The sequence below is a fragment of the Mixophyes fleayi genome, chromosome 4, assembly GCF_038048845.1.
Source record: "Mixophyes fleayi isolate aMixFle1 chromosome 4, aMixFle1.hap1, whole genome shotgun sequence".
Taxonomy (NCBI): Eukaryota; Metazoa; Chordata; class Amphibia; order Anura; family Limnodynastidae; genus Mixophyes; species Mixophyes fleayi.
Genome location: NC_134405.1, coordinates 346,319,482 through 346,339,554, shown reverse-complemented (window position 1 = coordinate 346,339,554; position 20,073 = coordinate 346,319,482). Strand labels below are relative to the sequence as shown.

The 20,073-nt window shown below is 42.5% G+C and overlaps 1 protein-coding gene across 11 annotated transcripts in view; it reads right to left on the bottom strand.

Moving 5' to 3' along the window:
- Positions 1 to 20,073, bottom strand: part of EPS8 (EGFR pathway substrate 8, signaling adaptor) — a 110,086-nt gene that overhangs the window by 57,473 nt on the left and 32,540 nt on the right. For 9 of the 11 annotated variants that reach the window (XM_075210844.1, XM_075210849.1, XM_075210842.1 and 6 more), the window contains exons 2-4: positions 3,716 to 3,829; positions 1,683 to 1,754; positions 851 to 915 (exon numbers count right to left, since the gene is read on the bottom strand). In XM_075210844.1, the coding sequence (XP_075066945.1) occupies positions 851 to 915; positions 1,683 to 1,744 (127 nt within the window). In that variant the 5' untranslated portion in view covers positions 1,745 to 1,754; positions 3,716 to 3,829. Of the gene's footprint in view, positions 1 to 850; positions 916 to 1,682; positions 1,755 to 3,715; positions 3,830 to 20,073 lie in introns of those variants that run through there. The other 2 variants (XM_075210848.1, XM_075210852.1) reach the window with 2 other exon arrangements.

Below are 20,073 nucleotides of genomic sequence, written 5' to 3'. Positions count from 1 at the left end.
CCCTGCCCCAGTGAACTTCAGAGCATCGGGGGGGAACTTCTATAAATATGAACTCCACATGAATAGTGCACTGTGAGGAAGCAATGCTAACCATTATGCCGCCGTGCTGCTCATAAATATTAAAGTGTAATAATCTCCACACAGCAAACTCTAATATTACTGGTAGTTAAGGAGCAGAAACAAAACTTCACACTGCATCCAACTCCAATATTTCTACCTTTCTTCTTTTGCTTGGATGAAGATCGTAAGAAATAAATTCCATCTCCCCCTATTAAATACAGCAATTAAATAACAGATCCAGAAGTAATTAAGTAACATGGACGCCAGAGCTACATTTACATCACTTAATTCACCCAATATTCTTTGTGGTCTAATTTAACCTAAGTCCAGTTGAATTTATGGAAACATAGATCAGTGCTGATCGTTAAAAAGATGAAAAGGTTTTTAATATATAGACATTAGAAATATTCTTACAAATAAATTGGTGGACCCGTTGCGGGGGGGGGGGGGGGGGGGGAGGGGGGAGGGGAGCGCCAACTGGGCATTGGCCGTTGCGGAGACCAAACACTATTCGCACATATCAGTCAGTGCATGTCACCTACTACTGATCAGAGACTATACTTTCATGCATTGAGGTTTAGCTCTGGAAATTTGCAGGAGCAAATTTATTAACAGACATTGTGGAGCTGGACCATTTCTGTATTTAACTTCAAAACTTCAGCATTTATTTGGTGTTTTTGCAGTGTTACGTTTGTGGCTTCCCATGTAGATGTGACAACAGCGGTTTACGTTAGACATGATCGCTCACTCAAAGCTAGAACATAACATGGTTATACAACATCTCCTTTACCGTAAATACTCTTCGCATTGGTTCTTCCGGTTCTCTCCGATTTTACAGATAATAAATCATAATTGCTGCAGGGAACAACAAAGTATTCATGATTTACATGCAAGAGTGTACAAGAAATCATGTCATATATGGATAATGTACAAACACATTAACACCACACCACAAAATGAATGGCTAAGGAAACTGCTAATAATTGAACACCCCACTGACACCAGTTATTGGAGGTGGTCTGAAAGTTTTGAAAAGTAAAACGTGAGAAAAGGGTTTTATTTCCTTAATGGATGTGCAATAAACAAAAACCATCTGAAACAGCAACAACATGAAGATATTAAAAAACCTATTTATCATATTACATTTCCGTATATGCGTAAAAGCATCCTAGGGTTTGAACTTTCACAGATTGTTCAGGCCTGATCTATAGGTTAATTGTTGGAATATTTTCGGCAGCAGAATGTGGATGGTTTGGGAACTAACCTTCTGCTTACTGCAACCAAATAGGACGGTTCAGCTGACCGTAAACATTTTAGGATAATGAAAGTTATTTATTACATTAAGTTTAACGGAAGCATGAAAACTCCATGAAATATATTTGAAGTTTCCAGGGTAACTGCATTGTCAAGCAGAAGTTAAGAAGAACCGTCCAATCAACGCCCAGTAATGACTCCAGGAGGAAGGCTGTGATCACTTATTATTACTCCCCAACAATGGTACTTGCAGCATTTTCTCTACTCCTTTTAATAATAAGAATAATACAAATATGTCACTCAATAATAGGATACTTAAATCCCCAAATCTGGGTCTCTTCACATAAGATAAATCCATGTAAGATTACCTTAAGTCGGGTGAGTTATTTCCCATTCGTTCAGGATAATAATTTGATAAATGGCCGTTCATCCTGGAATGCCTGAAATAAAGAACAATTTCATATGACAGAGATTGGAAATGAATTTCACAAGTTGGAATCACCTGAGAAAATCAGTTGTGGCCTCGGGTAGTACCTTACAAATTAGACTCCAGCCGAAATGTTGTGTAGGGTCCCTGGGTATGGGGTCCCATAATACAGTGTATGGACACTGCACAGCATGACACACCAACAGGTTAGTATATATTATTATATATTGATGCTGTATAGTATTGATTAACACAGCATACTTGTTATGGCAGAACAGTGGTGGCAGCGGGGGTGTATGGTGGTATGCCTGCCCTACCACCACTTCTCCTACTGCCTTTATTTTAAAACTATCAAATTCCATTTTTCAAATCGCCAATTCTAAGTTTCCATACCGGGTTTTCTAAATGCCCACTTTGACCACTGTGGTAGAATGATAAACACAAAGTATTCTAGATGGTATAATGTTGCCCTCACTTTGAAATATGAAAGGTTATTAAAAGTCATTAAGCATTTTCATGATCATATAAAAGTCAGGACTTCTATCCTTATATAGAACAAAAAAAAAATTCATCCTTTAATTACATATTTTCTTTTTTTTAATGAAAACAGAGAAAGCCGTCAGCCAGTCACACAGCGCTGTCTTGTAAGAGGATTGTAGGGCAGGGGACGGGGCTGGGGCTGCAAGGAATTGAATGGAGAAGATATAAGTATTATTCGAACAATGTGTAATACGAAGAAATTCTCTCGCTTGGCCGCCATACTGAAAAAACTGGGATCCATTTATCAAAGGGCAAAAAGTCCTATTGCTGGAAAAACAGTGTCTTATCTCAACAGGGCTTTTTTCATTCTGATCTATACAACAAAGTGTTACCGGCGGGGATAGGACTGCGGTAACCGCCAGATTGCGGCATAAAAGTATCACAGACACCTCAACATCTCAGGATGGTGATAACAGATGGAAGCGATACAAAACGCTTTATTCTTTTAATAAAGTATTGTTTTAATTTGAAGAGTTTAAAAGGTGTATACATATTGTTTCTATATTTTTGTCTATATGTAAACTTTTATTTAAAAAAAAATGTTTTTCTTTTGGAACTGAAAGCTCAAACCCTTATACATGATGACCTCCACCACCCTTACCTCTCATGGTCAATGTCTATGGGGAGCTGTAGAGCCTGATGAAGGGCTCAGGCCGCCCTAGGATGTAACCTAATCAGTCTATTGGATAATCAGGGGCTGGGAAGCTGCTATCACTCAGCTGACAGGTGATATTTGTGTTAAATTGCAGCACAAATCAGCCCCATCACCACACAGACCTCTTGAAAAGTCCAATTATCATTCATAATTAGATTATCTGTCCCAGCAGTTTATACAGTTATTCACACATTGTATTATACACAGGGAATAGCATACATTACACACAGTCCTATATGCCACATTGTATTATGCACACACACTTGGGGTACAAGTACGGCACTCAGGGTGTGTGTTGGGGGGGGTACAATAGAGACAGTGGGGCGGTGGGAGCACAATAAAGACAGAGGGGGAGTAGAAGTGAGTGTACCGTTACCCGTTGCAACCAACATGACAGTTACTTTTTATGCCTCTAGTGGAAGCAAATTTCTTATGCTACTGCAGTACAGTTAACGAGTCCCCCACCAAATATATAACAATAATCTCATTTGCACATATTAATGCACTTTAGTTAAGTGCCCCGTAATACCCTCCACCCACTGCCTGTCCCTACAAGGTGGTCCCATAAGTGTGGACCCTGTATTTAGCATACATTTAGTTTGTATACGTTTATGTACGGGATCTTTGCTTTGCACTGATTGTAACTTAAGATATTCAATAAAACCAAGACACGGAGGATGGGACAATTCCTTATGCTGCTCATTCTATCACTACCAATGTACAGAGTCCACACCTCCGAGATAATGAAATGATAGGAAACTCCGGGATCTTCTACTTACTTCTCGTTCACAATTTAGATGCGTGAAAGACTGTTCTTGTGTCAGGATTTCTCCAACAATCCCATCTCGCTTTCCTTAGAGGAAATCCCGAACTATGTGGTTGCAGACGGTCTGCTGTGAAGAGAGCAGAGGGGTTATTGTACTGTGCATTATATAATTACTGTGCATTATATAATAACAGGCATGTCAGAATGATGGGAATTATCCACACACAGGAATTATTTTCTTATCTTCTCTTTACTTTGACCATCAGAGACCAAGCAGCACAAATACGTGGCTGACAGCCCTTCCTAATTTCCAGGGCCATTCCCAGATTCTAAAAATTGGTCCCTGGCAATGTCCCTATTTTCCAATATTGACCAACTGCACATGTCTAGATGTAATTCTATACTTCTTCTCTGGGCATCATATGTTAATATTTATTGATGACTATGAATAAAATGCATTGTAATTCAGTTCAATATATGTAATATTGCAGGAATTGTAATATTTCAAGGTCTAGGGAGACCAGTATTATACAGGGTGTACTTGGATGCACGCAGCTATGTAAATAAAAAAATAAAATAAAAATCAGATAACACAGAGATGCAGGAAGAGTCGCTGTTATAGATCCCATTGTTGTAGGGAAGCACTTATTGGATTTGCTCACTCACCTACTGAGTGACATGCGAAAAACTTCAACGCTCGTTTTAAAGCAGCAAACCCGTGTGAAAATGAGATGTGTTTAACATAAATCCCTATAGCAGGCAATAAGCTTGGCAATTACCATTTCCCCTTGGTTAGTTTCTTCAGGCTGCTAGTAATGATTGTAGTAGTGCATGGTGGCGCAGTGTCATGTTACGGTCATGCAACCACAGACACGTGATGTAATGAGCAGAGGCGCTTTGGAAATCACTCGGAGCTCAGTTTTCTCCTGTATTGTTAAATCTTCCCTTACACCCACCAAGACCTTCAAATGACATGCTGAGAGTTAGGACTGTGACTGGTAGCCGAGAGTTAGGACTGTGACTGGCAGCCGAGAGTTAGGACTGTGACTGGCAGCCGAGAGTTAGGACTGTGACTGGCAGCCGAGAGTTAGGACTGTGACTGGCAGCCGAGAGTTAGGACTGTGACTGGCAGCCGAGAGTTAGGACTGTGACTGGCAGCCGAGAGTTAGGACTGTGACTGGCAGCCGAGAGTTAGGACTGTGATTGGCAGCCGAGAGTTAGGACTGTGACTGGCAGCCATACTATTTAGAAAAGGAAATAATGATTTTTATGGAGACATCTAAGAAAAAAGAAGCATGCTTAAAAAGGTAACTGAAGCTTTTTTTTTTTCCCCCCTTAAATCTCAAGTGGGATTTCCAATTTAATTAAACTCAGGACACAATTTAGGAAAGAAGGTATCCTGAACTATATATTGGAAGTTTGGGAGCTATGAAAACATAAAAATACAGAGGACACAGGTATTAGAATGTCAAGGGGACATGTGATATCCTAGGGTTTGTGTACCAATCGTTGTGTCTCCTGTCTGCGGTTATTCAGTATCAAGCAGTGCCTCCACCCAGGTCTAAGTACTGTAGGATCTTCGTGGGGTAGTGTCCTGGAATTAGCAACTCTAGAGAGAGAGACCAAGGAACCATCCGCCCCCTTACACTGGACCACAAGCACACACAAATGAAATATTACTACGCCAGGCTGGTCTATAGAAGCCCGACCGGCACATTTATTTGTGAGGAGTGGACTCAAAGTTTTTGCAGATTTTCTATATAAAAAGTATGTGAAACAATGGTTAAGGGTAACTGGAGAACAATACTAACTAATATCCAATACACCACTAAGAGGTAGCTTGATCACTTCTAATGACTGTCTTGTAATATCTCTCTAAACACGATAACTATCACTAATAACATAACTACTAATAACATACACTAAACTATCACAGTTACTTTAACTTTGCTAACACATCACGCAAATGCAATTAAATATTAGACAAATATATAAAATCCTGCAGTCTTTGTTAATAGGCAGTTCAAATACAGATTTTTTTCCCTTTCCCATGTGATTTGATAAAACACGCTCTCTTGTCCGTCTATCCTCCAATTTAACACAAATTACACCCCGCTGTTTTTCTTCTTCGGCATAAGCATAGTCACTTTAATAAAAGCTGGCTCCTCAATACACAGATAAAGCCTTTCCCATAGACAGCATATAACGTCAAAGAGATTGGAGCAGTTTCTCTCATTTTAAAAACTTAGTCTCTGTCCCTTAACTAGATTTCCTTACACTTCACCCTTGTTATTATATCACAGTCCACAAAAGGGGTATTATACAATATTCTTCAGGTCTCCCCACCTGTTCCCTAACTGACTAGTAATATAATACTCAGTCCAAGCGGATCATTAATAATGTAACATGGGTTACTTTTCCCCACTGTTCTCCAGAATCTGCATCCACGATGGTTCCTCTCTGTTCAGGTGTCTGTTAATCTCTCTCACTGGTAAACCATTTGTAATTGCTCTTTCACAAGCTCCTCCTCCCCACTGACTGCTGGGAGATGTAGTCCTCTGCCTGCAGGGGAGGCGTCCAAAGCACATGTGTGGCCTGCTCGGGTCGCCTTAGTAAAATATGACTGAAAACAATGTGAGGCAATGGAGAAGGAAGAACTTGGGAGGCCCATTTAGCAAATTGTGGAAAGAAGAATGATTTTATATTGCCACGGAAATCACTGGTCAAATCTGGGCTTTGTAGCAAGTAGACTGACATATGCAAAGACTGACCTGGAGAAACAGTACATTATACCCTTCCAGGCCAGTAACAACGGGGCTCCGCTAATTCCACACTGTTTAATAATACATTCACCATGGCTTTACTACAAGATTTTCCAACAGAAACTGGACAAGCTCAACCAAAACGCCAAACTTCCTGCTGTACTCTTCAGGTAACCGTCGCAGGGCTGGAGAAGGCCTTCTCTGGTTAGAGAACACAAGAATAGCTTTGTCATTAACCCAACTTTGCTTGTACTTCAGAGATGTTGGGTGAGTGACACATTCCCATGAAAAATTCTTCAAGTGTTCTTAGTCTTCATGTTCTTAAATGTCAACAACCACCAGTTTAGTTAATGGAACTTCTTGCAAAACACAGTTTTCTGAATCTTTTTATTTTTATTTATAAAGCTGCAGGTTTGAAAAAGTGGAGATGTTGTCTATAGCAACCAATCAGATTCTAGTTATTTATTTAGTACATTCTACAAAATGAAAGCTAGAATCTGATTGGTTGTTACAAGCAACATCTCCACTTTTTCAAACCTGTATCTTGATAAATTTACCCCTTATTGTCAATAACCTCCAAGGACACCCCCAGGTTGTAAAGATTTGTCCCTGGAAAGGTCCGTTTTTTAGTATTCACCAGCTACACCATACGTTTATATGCAATTCTTACCATTTATACAGATTCACTACATTTCTAGTATATGGGAGACAGCGGCGTACAACGTGCTTCTAGACATGGACTCCCCCATACCCTCCAGCAATCTCTCCTGTACCCTTCAATAACCTCCTCCAATCTATAGCACTCTTCCCCTCTATAACACACTCTCCACCATACCCTCCAGCCATGGCAAGACTGGGACTAACAATTGGCCCCGGCATTGAAAGCATACAGGCCCACCTGCAAAATATTGCTGCTGGTACAGTGTGACATGAAGCATCTCCATAAACATGCATTTCACGCTTGGAGTTCTGTCCAATCTAATCTTTCTCCTTGTTGTACAAACCACACAAGCCTATGTGTGATGGCAGTTGGAGCACCAGGAAAATCCATAATACAATAATATTTATGAAGCGAAGCTTAAAATGCATTACACTTAGAGATGCTCAGGCTCGGTTCCTCGAGAATCAAACACACCCGAACTTAGGGGATCAGAGTACCGAGCCGAGCCTTTCGCGTTTTCGGAATCGAAAATGAGGCAAAACGTCATAATTACGTCATCGAATCTCAGGAGTTTTGAAATGTATAATTACCGCTCTACGCGGCTATCTAGCGCCACTTAAAAGAGACACTGAAGGGGTAGCACACTGTGTACAGCAGTTAGTCAGCCAAATAGAATTGAAAGAGGAGGGGGCGGTAGCAGTGTTCAACAAAGTCTACAGTGACAATCCGGAGAAATACAAATACTAGTGCTGTCAGGGTTGGTGTAATTCTGCAGTCAAATTCTACTGTGACAAAGAGAAAGAGCTTCATTGCTGCATTGTTAATTATCATTGCTGAAATAGAAATTATAAAGCTGACTGGATTACTGTACTATGGCTCACTCAGAAACAGGAGAGGTGGCAGGGTTCAGTGCCGAATCAGAAATTGTAATAGGGCTGTCAGTGTTCTTAAACGTCTCCAGTGACATTATACTGTGCCATAGCTCATACAAAAACAGGAGGGGTGACGTTGTCACTCTCCTAATCTCTTTACCTTACGTGCTAAAGCCTACGTTCAAGTGCATAGTGGTTTTAAGTCAGGGAAACAGAAATGTAATTAAAAAGCTTGTACCTTTTTAAAGAAAAAAAAGAAAAAAACTCTAAAAAAGGTGAAAGTTTACTGTAGAAAAACATAAAATTGCCAAGATGCCATTCTACCCAAAATATTACCAAAGCACAGCAGCATCAGGTAGCTCCCTACTCTTAGCTATATTTCAGCACCTGCAATCTATACGGTCATCATATTCACCCTCATCATTGTGTACATCTTCCTCAAACAATACTAATTCATCCCCGCTGGAATCCACCATCACAGAAGTCTGTGTACTTTGATGAAATTGCCGATAATGGCCTTCCTCATGGAATTTGTATATCATTTTATGGCAGAGCTGTCATGATTTTTGGGCAATTCTTTTAGACCAGTCCAAATGTCAAAAAAAGCTTAGTTTTTTCCTAAAAACGGTTGCCATAGAAACTGAAGGAAAGATGTTGATAAAAGTCTAATTAGGGGAATCACTTGACTCAAGCTAACCGTGTCTGCACTCTCTTCACAGGTGACTACTTCGTTGGACTAAAGTATATTCCCCCTCAAATTATTTTCTTCTTGCAGCTGCTGCATTCTCCTACATGCTGTTGCACAATCCCAAAAATGACCGTAAATATTTCGGAACAGCAGAGATAGCATCTCCTGCATGTCATTGTAATTTTTTAAAATGTTCTGTACCACCAAGTTGATTGTGTGAGCAAAACAGGAAATGTGATGGAATTCCCCCCGCTGTAACGATCTAACAATATTGGTGTCGTTATCAGAAATCACATATCCCCAGGAAAGTCCAAGCAGAATAAGCCATATTGCAATGACATCCCTTAGTTTTTAAAAGAGGTTGTCAGCGGTATCACCTCTGACCTGCGCCTTGTCTCATGTCTGATAACCACCTCTCACTCCCGCCGTCAAGACTTCTCCCGTGCTGCTCCCCACTTATGGAATTCCCTACCATGCTCAATCAGACTTTCCCCCAGCCTTCAAAGCTTTAGATGCTCTTTGAAAACCAATCTTTTTATTTTTTTGTTTTGTTTTAGAGGCGACCTCCTCGATAACACTATTCACACTAATGCACCCTCACAACTATCCCAATCTCCACTCTGAGCCACACTCACACCTCTTATTTTAGCTGTGCCCTCTTCCCTTTAGAATGTAAGCTCTGTAATGAGTAGGGTCCTCCATACCCTGTGTTTTCATGTCTCCATTCATTTTGTCTGCCTTGTCTGTTTTTGTTTTATGTATGTCCTTGTCTTCCCTACTGTACGGCGCTGTGGAGCACTGTGGTGAATTACAAATCTATGATATTATTATTATTAATAATATATATTAATAATATGCCTCTTAGTGAAGCAGATGATACACAGAGTAGCCTGCCTCAGAAAAATGTGACGTACTTGGGTACATGCTGCTGCTGTTCCTGCTGGTGAAGGCGAATCACCAACCCAGTGGGCTGTTACAGTCATATAAAGTTTTAGTTTGCCCAGTTCCGCTTGTCCACATATCTGTGGTTAAGTGTACAGTGGGTAGAATGGTATTTTGTAGCCCAATAATGACATTTTTACAATCCTTCTGGTAGAGGCGAGGAATAGCTTTTCTAGTAAAATTGTGTCATAATGGAATTTGGTAACGGGGACACCAGACCTCAAGTAATTGTCTTACACCAGCTGCATTAATAGTGGATATTGGACGCTGATCTAATACTAGCATAATCGCCATGGCGTCTGTGATTCACTTTGCGACTGGGCGACAGCTTTCATACTTTCTTCCTCTTGCAACGGATTGTTTGATAGTCAATTGTTGTAAACTACTAGTAGTCTTCTTCTGGGTTGAAGATCCACCCCAAGCAGCAGCAGGACTAATACTCAATAATTCTTCAGAGGAATCATGGTTAGTGGAGGAGTCATCTAGTCTTAGCAACTTGGATGCAGGACTAATTCCCTTCACTTGTGAGGATATTGATGATGAAGGTGTTGGGGGTGTAGATTGCAGGTGCTGGGATGTAGATGAGAGAAGGGAGGTAGCTGATGGTGGACTGCTTGTTTTTATTTTTTAGCGTACGTTTCTGATTTTCCCAAGAGCTTTTCATGAACTCGCTTCAAATGGCGTAACATGGATGAGAATCCTAGATGGTTATGGTCCCTACCTCCAACGACTGTGGCTTTACAATGCTACAAATAGCTAAACAACTCTTGTCAGAATTTAGGTAAAAATAATTCCACACATAAGAGGTGGATTTTTTGGTCTTATGCCCAGGCATGCCAATGGCCTTCTTATCACTGGCAAGAACTGCTGCAATCTTTGTTTGAAAGTGAATGAAAATAATATTGTGACCTGTGGTCAAAATTGACTGCAAATGATATGAAATTATGACTAGTGTTATTGAGGTTAATAATAACGTAGGAACAATAAAAGAGCAAAATTATGTGTTTTAGCATATTTTAGCAATTTTTCTAAAAAAATACAGATCCAAAACCAAAAACACAAGAGGGCGGTTTTGCCAAAACTAAAACACGAAGTTAATCCAGATGCAAAACCACATCACGGGGGTCAGTGAGCTTCTCTAATTACATCACACTACACATGAAAAACTGATATGATTTATGAAAAGGACACAAAAGATGTGTTTTATGTCCGCAAGTTCGTATAGCAACTAAATATTACTATTATATCTGTAAGCACATAATTTTAAGAGAACTTTATGCCTCACCTTCCTAATCCATCTATAATATAAATGTCTAGTGGCGTGTGTTAGTCTGTCTGTGTGGTGTGTGTGTGTGTGTGTGTGTGTGTGTGTGTGTGTGTGTGTGTGTGTGTGGAAAAAATAAAACCAAGCTGCAGCGCCACCTGCTGGGCGGAGTTATACACTGACCTACTAAATTCTTATGTGTGTGGTAAAAAGAAATTCAAAAAAGGGCTGAAATTTGGTATACTAAGATGTTTTTAATTTGTTAATTTAATTTGTTAATTGTTAAAAGTGTTTATAAAGATTTTAAAAATATATATATATTTCTTGAAGCAGAAGTGACAGTGGGGAGTGGTTGGTGGTTGCCGGGGGTGACAGAGGGGAGTGGTTGGTGGTTGAGGCCTGGGCTATGGCCCAAATGCATGACAAGAACCTTTTTAACACCTTAAGTAGCTTGATTTGACTAGAATGCATGAGTATCATGCACTGGTTAACTTGTGTGTGTGTATATGTATATGTATATATATATATATATATATATATATATATATATATATATATATATATATATATATATACATATATACACACATCTAATATATAAATGCTTAGTGGCGTCTGTGTGTGTGTGGGGAAAAAAAACCAAGTTGCAGCGCCACCTGCTGGGCAGAGTTATACACTGACCTACTAAATTCTTAGTGTGTGTGGTAAAAAAAAATTCAAAAAAGGGCTGAAATTTGGTAGGGCTCAAACTCATTTTCGTGAGGTAATTTTACCTCATGAACACACATGTGTAGAGGCGTGCGTTAGTGTGTGTGTGTGTGTGGAAAAAACTATTTTCTCAGAAAGGGCTCATCCAATTGACCTGAAATTTGGTATACTGACATTATTTGACAAAAAAATTAGAATAGTGAAGTCAGTTAACTTCCATCATCCCCCCTTCCCCCCGTGGGAGGGGTAGTAAAGGCTAAATTTACGAGTTGAGGGGTCAAACTCATTTTTGTGAGGTAATTTTACCTCATGAACACACATTAAAAAGGGCGCTTGCGTCGGGAAGTAACGCTCTTCCCCTGAGGAGGCCTGGGCTAGGCCCAAATGCATGACAAGAACCTTTTTAAGACCTTAAGTATCTTGTTTTGACTAGAATGCATGAGTATCATGCACGGGTTAACATATATATAAATATATATCAGCCCTTACGAAAGGTACCTCACATGCACAGGAATCGCCGTTTGGTATTCTGTGACAGACATTATTATGAGCTATATTCCTGTACAGCCTTTTCAGGAAAAGTACATTGCAATCATGCTGCTAATTTGTTTTGATTTGCTGATAATGTGAAAGCCTTTGCAAAAAACATTAGAGTCTGTGGGTCCTCACATTGCCCCCTTAATACTAGCAATGTAATGTTTTTGTTTCACTTAATGGGGTATATTCAATTAGGTTTGGTGATCGCGATTATGTGTGGCTGTACAAGTCCCGTTACCGCAGCACTGCGGATTTCCATGCGTACCACATAGGGCTGCGAAGGGAAATCCGTGACATCACTTTACACGCGGAGCTGCGTGTAATCGCGATCACCCAACTGAATTGAATATGTCCCTATGTGTAAGTCGCCATTTCCAAACTGTCTACATTACGGACATTGGAATTATTTCATCACTGTGACTTGTGTCGGACATCTCAGCATCACTGTCGCGTATAGCGCCCATCGGTACACCCCCCTCAATATAGATGTCTCACATGTTACTTTCCTTTAGTTGTTGAGTCGCCCAGCACTGTACTGTAGCTTCGTGCTTCTTATTGCTCAGGTAGGAAGTGAACACACTTCCTATCACAACACTGTATCGTGGCGCTCAGAGTCGTCTGTGCAATCAGATTTGCATTTTAAAAAGCATGAGGCCAATAACGGTCTCCGGTGGCGGGGGCCCACTGAGAGAGGTGGGTCCGAGGCACGCGCCCCCTGTGCCCCCTCACAGGCAAACAGGATTTCTAGAGGGTGGTTTCCAAGCTACACTGCCAGAGTGGTCATGAACATCAAGCAATTGACATAGCTATCATTTTAGCCAGTGCTAGGCTGCTCTCCAAACCCTTCCCATCCACTTAAAATACGTGGGCAATGTTGCGTGCACTATTGTTAGATGCACGTGTCCCGGCCTACCTAGAGGAAATTCAAGCCCTAGTACATCAATTTCTTGGGGCCCCTTCCATAGTCGCCAAGGGGGGCATGACCACACTGGGCTAGCAGTTCCTCCAACTACACAAGCAGACGAGGGACCACAGGTATCAGCAAACCTTCTCAAGTGAATAGTAATATATTATAGAAGAGAGATGTGTATACAGAAAACGACCGGTGCATCTGCTGACAGTTACATAGGCTCAACTAAGCATTAGGCACCCACCATTAAATTAACTCAAGTCTATATCCACATTACATTAACCCCACCCCCCACACACACTTACCTTATTCCATTCTGCATTTCAGAGGCAGACACTCGTGTCTATCTCTCTTGCTGCAATCATATGTGGGACGATGTGCATATCAGGTGGTGCACGCCCCACGTGTTACACATAGGTGTGCACAGTACATTCTATTAGGGTGTGTACCCAGGGAAACCTAGAGAAGGATACTTCTGTCTGCAGCTCGCTGCTGGATGGGCATGACTAGCGCCACCTAGGTATCATTATGAACTGGTGGCACTACTATGTGGCATATTATGCCAAACAGAAGTGCCCTTAAATACAAATTATGCCACACACACAAACTATCATTAAAACACGGCTGTTTTCTTATAGTTAACTCCCCTCTAGAGTCAGCACAGACCTCTCAGGCAGCTTGGAGGATAGGGGTAGTTGCTGCTGTGGCCGAGAACGCGCAGCAGCTCCATTTCATGAAGCAATTGTGGAGCACAAATGTGACATGATGTCACGGGGAGAGAGGGGTCGGGCACAGATCTGTATAATCCGTGGTCACACACTGTATGGCTGGTCCCGGAGGAAGGACCAGCCTGTCATTCAAACGGTCCATTCCCAGGTCAGATGGGGGGTTTCTGGGCAACTAGACCACCCCAACCCCCAAGTGCGCTCCTGCCCCTTTAATCAAGCTCTGTCTTCATAAGGCCGGACCACCTCATCTAGCCATTGGCCCTTCTGGCATTTGCCAGAAGTGCCAGATGGCCAGTGCAGCCCTGCCTCCAGCACTCTCACCCTCCTGTACCCACCCCGGCTGTCTCACCCTCCTGTACCCCCCCCCCCCCAGTACCCTCCAGCGCCCCTCTGTGCCCTCCAGCGCTTTCCCCCCTCCTCCTCAGCAGTCCAATAAAGCTTCACAGCCTGAACAACTCTGCTGCAGATTTCTTGTATAAACTACAAATGAATTATTATTATTATTAATTATTATTATGCGTGCCTTCAATTATCAAAGCAAAAAACATTTGATCAGTCCAGATGAGCAGTTTATGACAGACATGATTCTCATATACAACCAACTCTATTACAAAATATCGAAGAACATTTGCAAATGAGTCAGAGAATCTAAAATATAAAACAATCTATAAAAACAACTTAGTCAAATTTATCCTCAGTATGCATATAAAACACAAATCTAGTATGTTCAAAATTCAAGTAGTTCTTATATTATAATCTTGTTCCACAAATATTCAATGTGTCCACATAACCCTCTAGGTGTTTAAAATTTGACATAAGAACAGAATCGGACAATTCTAAAAATACAGAGTCCCATTAAACCCCTATTCATTCGACAGTGCAATTCTATTAAGAACATTACCCCATTTCCCCCCCCCCCTCAGGGTACCACCAGTATCGTAGCCTCCTCTCCGGCACCAGGGTACCACCAGTATCGTAGCCTCCTCTCCGGCACCAGGGTACCACCAGTATCGTAGCCTCCTCTCCGGCACCAGGGTACCACCAGTATCGTAGCCTCCTCTACGGCACCAGGGTACCACCAGTATCGTAGCCTCCTCTACGGCACCAGGGTACCACCAGTATCGTAGCCTCCTCTCCGGCACCAGGGTACCAGCAGTATCGTAGCCTCCTCTCCGGCACCAGTATACCAGCAGTATCGTAGCCTCCTCTCCGGCACCAGGTACCACCAGTATCGTAGCCTCCTCTCCGGCACCAGGGTACCGCCAGTATCGTAGCCTCCTCTACGGCACCAGGGTACCGCCAGTATCGTAGCCTCCTCTACGGCACCAGGGTACCGCCAGTATCGTAGCCTCCTCTACGGCACCAGGGTACCGCCAGTATCGTAGCCTCCTCTACGGCACCAGGGTACCGCCAGTATCGTAGCCTCCTCTACGGCACCAGGGTACCGCCAGTATCGTAGCCTCCTCTACGGCACCAGGGTACCGCCAGTATCGTAGCCTCCTCTACGGCACCAGGGTACCGCCAGTATCGTAGCCTCCTCTACGGCACCAGGGTACCGCCAGTATCGTAGCCTCCTCTACGGCACCAGGGTACCGCCAGTATCGTAGCCTCCTCTACGGCACCAGGGTACCGCCAGTATCGTAGCCTCCTCTACGGCACCAGGGTACCGCCAGTATCGTAGCCTCCTCTACGGCACCAGGGTACCGCCAGTATCGTAGCCTCCTCTACGGCACCAGGGTACCGCCAGTATCGTAGCCTCCTCTACGGCACCAGGGTACCGCCAGTATCGTAGCCTCCTCTACGGCACCAGGGTACCGCCAGTATCGTAGCCTCCTCTACGGCACCAGGGTACCAGCAGTATCGTAGCCTCCTCTACGGCACCAGGGTACCAGCAGTATCGTAGCCTCCTCTCCTGTCTCAGTATACCAGCAGTATCGTAGCCTCCTCTCCGGCACCAGGTACCACCAGTATCGTAGCCTCCTCTACGGCACCAGGGTACCACCAGTAACGTAGCCTCCTCTACGGCACCACCAGTATAGTAGCCTCCTCTACGGCACCAGGGTACCACCAGTATCGTAGCCTCCTCTCCTGTCTCAGTATACCAGCAGTATCATAGCCTCCTCTACGGCACCAGGGTACCACCAGTATCGTAGCCTCCTCTCCGGCACCAGGGTACCACCAGTATCGTAGCCTCCTCTCCGGCACCAGGGTACCACCAGTATCGTAGCCTCCTCTCCTGTCTCAGTATACCACCAGTATCGTAGCCTCCTCTACGGCACCAGGGTACCACCAGTATCGTAGCCTCCTCTCCGGCACCAGGGTACCACCAGTATCGTAGCCTCCTCTCCGGCACCAGGGTACCACCAGTATCGTAGCCTCCTCTCCGGCACCAGGGTACCACCAGTATCGTAGCCTCCTCTCCGGCACCAGGGTACCACCAGTATCGTAGCCTCCTCTCCGGCACCAGGGTACCACCAGTATCGTAGCCTCCTCTCCGGCACCAGGGTACCACCAGTATCGTAGCCTCCTCTCCGGCACCAGGGTACCACCAGTATCGTAGCCTCCTCTCCGGCACCAGGGTACCACCAGTATCGTAGCCTCCTCTCCGGCACCAGGGTACCACCAGTATCGTAGCCTCCTCTCCGGCACCAGGGTACAACCAGCATTGTAGCTTCCTCTTTTCGGAAATCTCCAATTTTCTTGAGTTCGTGCCCCAAGATTGATGTGATTTGTGGGTTCCTCACCCAAAGGTGTAACCAGTCACACAGTTTTTGTATAACCGTTATTACCTTTTCACACCACTCACTGGTGCGGACAGTTGATGAGACTGGATTGCAGGGTATTTATAAATGTAGATCTGCACAGGTTTATATGCTGTATTTATATATGTGTCTATTCGGAATTTAGTTGCACTCTGAGGTTAGTCTGTATGGGACCAAGATGTCAGTTTGTGCATAATTACATACACTCCGATGTGTATTTTTGTGGTTGGCACACTTATTGGTAAATATCTACATGATACAGAGACTACAGACAATCATTAAAATTCTCTACATTCAATTATACAGCAAAGATTTGGTAACATCTACAAATGACAACATTTACCAAATTAAACATTTTGTGATAGAGGCGACTGTTTGCACAACGCCATTCATTCAGAACACGTGACCACTGAATTTCTATTAGAAGACAAAACAACCAGTAACCAGAGCTGCAGCAAATTCTGTCAGCTGTCAGAACAAGTCACCGTTTCACCTATAAGGAAGGTTGAGGTGACAACACAACCCCTCATTACTCCCAATGTGATATCCATCACTCACAAAGATGCAGCATGGATAGTAGACCAGGAGAGCAGGAATCAGTTACTAGTTGGTGCATTAAACTGAATATGTTCCGGATCTCACATGGTAAATACACAGGTGACAACATGTATGTGTGCTGTAAGGAGAGAGACTGCCTGCTCTTTCTAATATGGTATTAAAAAAGATTTCAGAGTTCATTGTCAGGTGTCTCAGATCCTGTTGCTGCCAAGTCAGCTGTGTACATAAAGCTTATTATTAGGCATTGTGTAACCTATTGATCACTAAATGTCAGGCTGTAATCTGAAGGGGTTAGGTTACAGTCTATACAGAGGTCTCTGACATCTTCCCCAGCAGGTCCTCTACTCAGCGCACAGTGACAGGTCAGGTAATGATGACAATTTTCATTTCAGGCTGCATTATGTTTTCTGATTTGGAATTATAAAAAGAAGAAAGTTGTCATCATGGGAAAATGATAGAAACAAGAAATGAAACAAAAATGTTGGCACCATATTTTGGTCACAACATGCAATGTGTGTCAGGCTATATTCAGGGCTTCGACATATTGTCCTCCGAATACTGATCTTCTGTAGATCCTCAGGGAGCAGATCCCTCTCCTCTTGCTGCTGTTGCCATTGGTTTAGACACAGAAATGCTTCGAGAATGCCAGCAATATCCCCCTCTCTCCACTCTGGAGTCATCTCTACCCCCAGTTATGCATCTGTTGCTATACAGAACTCAGCCGTTTCAATGAGCTCACAATGTACAACATCCAAACCATTGTTTAGTTTGGGAAGAGGCCTTCTTGGCCAGTTTATAACAATGGAGCTATACAAGCAGGTAGGTACTCGCATTGTCAAGTAGCAGTCTGCCTGGTTGCTCAGATAAACAACTCTGGAATAGTGCCCTACTTATCATCCAATCCTACTAATCCAGTAACAGGAAAGACAACTTCCAGTAATGGATGTTCATGATCTTATAAAGTCACCATGTTCTGCCAGCCCAAATTCAGAGAGGATAAAATCATTATAAATAACCTCACCCATGTGTGTGCTATAAAACAGATTTGAGAGAGGAAGCCCTACAAGAGATTGCAGAGTGTTATAATAAAACAAGCAACAACCACATTTAGCCTCTACATAAACCTTAAATTATGTAAATATAATGAGCCAGATTAAACTTAAAGTAACTATATAGAGCATTCTACTACCAAAGTACACTGCATAATGCCAAGTAAAGCATTATTCTTTTTACAATATCGGTACAATAAACAACACCAATAAATTCATGCACTCTCTGCAGGACAAGGAAGCTTAAGTGGGACAGATAGCATTTATAATTACCCAAATGACCATTTGTAGCAGGGCTGGTTTTACCACTAGGCAACCTAGGCACTTGCCTAGGGTCCAGCGGTCCCCAGGGGGCCCGGCAGCAAGGCAGGTGGTGTGATATGCCAGCCAATAAAAAAAATATTGTGTCCGAGGGAGAAAATACAAATATTTTTTCTGCTCCGTTGCGTTCCACTGGATGTCGGGCCTGAGTCACGCCATGTGACGTCATCACGCCCCACATCATATTCAGAGAAGACTCATTGTGGAGCAATATGAGAAAACAGAAAGAAGAAGAGAAGAAAGCAATAGAAAGTTATGCAAACGGAGGCACAGTGGCACACTATGATAAAGGGGAAACAAGATGTTTCAAACACAATTATGAAGGGGCACAGTGGTGATGTGAAGAGGAAAAATTGCCAATGAAAGGGCATAATGTGATGATGGAGGGACAAAAGTGACAATGAAGGGGAAACTGTGTTATTGTGAAGGGGCACAGTGTGATGATAGAGGGACAAAAGTTACAAGGGGCACATCATTGAATTTATGCATATTATTCTTGCAAACAACTTAATAAGTATTTCTGTCCTGACTTAATTACTTATTAGGGTGTTTTGACCCAACTAAAAAAACGGGACTGCTCTGTAATTATTTAGTGTTTGCCTTTTTCTGTAGGAGGGTGGCCTAGGTCTTTTCACATGTTAGGTACACCCCCAACGATGCAAGTCACGCCCCCAATGGTATGGCCACCCCTCCTTTTGCGGCACATAGCTTCCCTTCTACTCAACTATAGGGCTATATGGTATGCTACAAAAACATAGTGCTATGGATTATTTCAGGTAGGGGGGCCTAAACCAGTATTTTGCCTAGGGCCCCATGAGGTCTAAATCCGGCTCTGATTTGTAGGTTAGAAACAAAGACACAATATTTGGCCACATTTGCAAACAAAGTGGCCTGTTTAAGAACAAGCAGCAATAACAATGATTTTTAATGCCATCATTGTGTCATAAAAAACAAAAATCTGTTAATCTCCGCAATTTATGAAAAATACATGTCTTTACAAGTGGTTACTATTCTTCATTAAATTTAAATTTTTGCGGAAATCTAACTCCACTATGAGGGTTCTGGAAACTGAAGCAAAACATGGGGCTGTATATATAGCTATATATATCTATATGCACACAGAGGGTGATCTTTACCAGGAATCCCAGAGCAGCCCCAACATGGTAAATTGCAGTGGTAGTTAATTATGCATCGCTGCGATTTACTGTGATCCAGATCGACAGTGACCATGCTGGGGTCATAAATAGACCCCAGCATTTGATTACAGGTATCACCAGTCATGCCACAGATTCATCTAGGAACAAAGTCCACTGGGCAACATTAAAACATTTAACAAGCGTCTCCATAATTACAGTTTGCAAATCTAGCAAATTCGTTTTTAATTCTAATTGTATTTATCTTAAGCCTCAAGTTTTAGGACAATATGTCTACTGCTGAACACACGTTTCATAAAGCATCAATCTACATATATGAAGAAGCAAATAACATATTATAAAGCCAACTTTATATAAAGGGTCGCCTACAAGTAGTTTCAACAAACACATTGAATGAGATCAATCAAGTTTGTGAATGGAAAGGAAATAGTTGTGACAAACACAAACCATGTAAA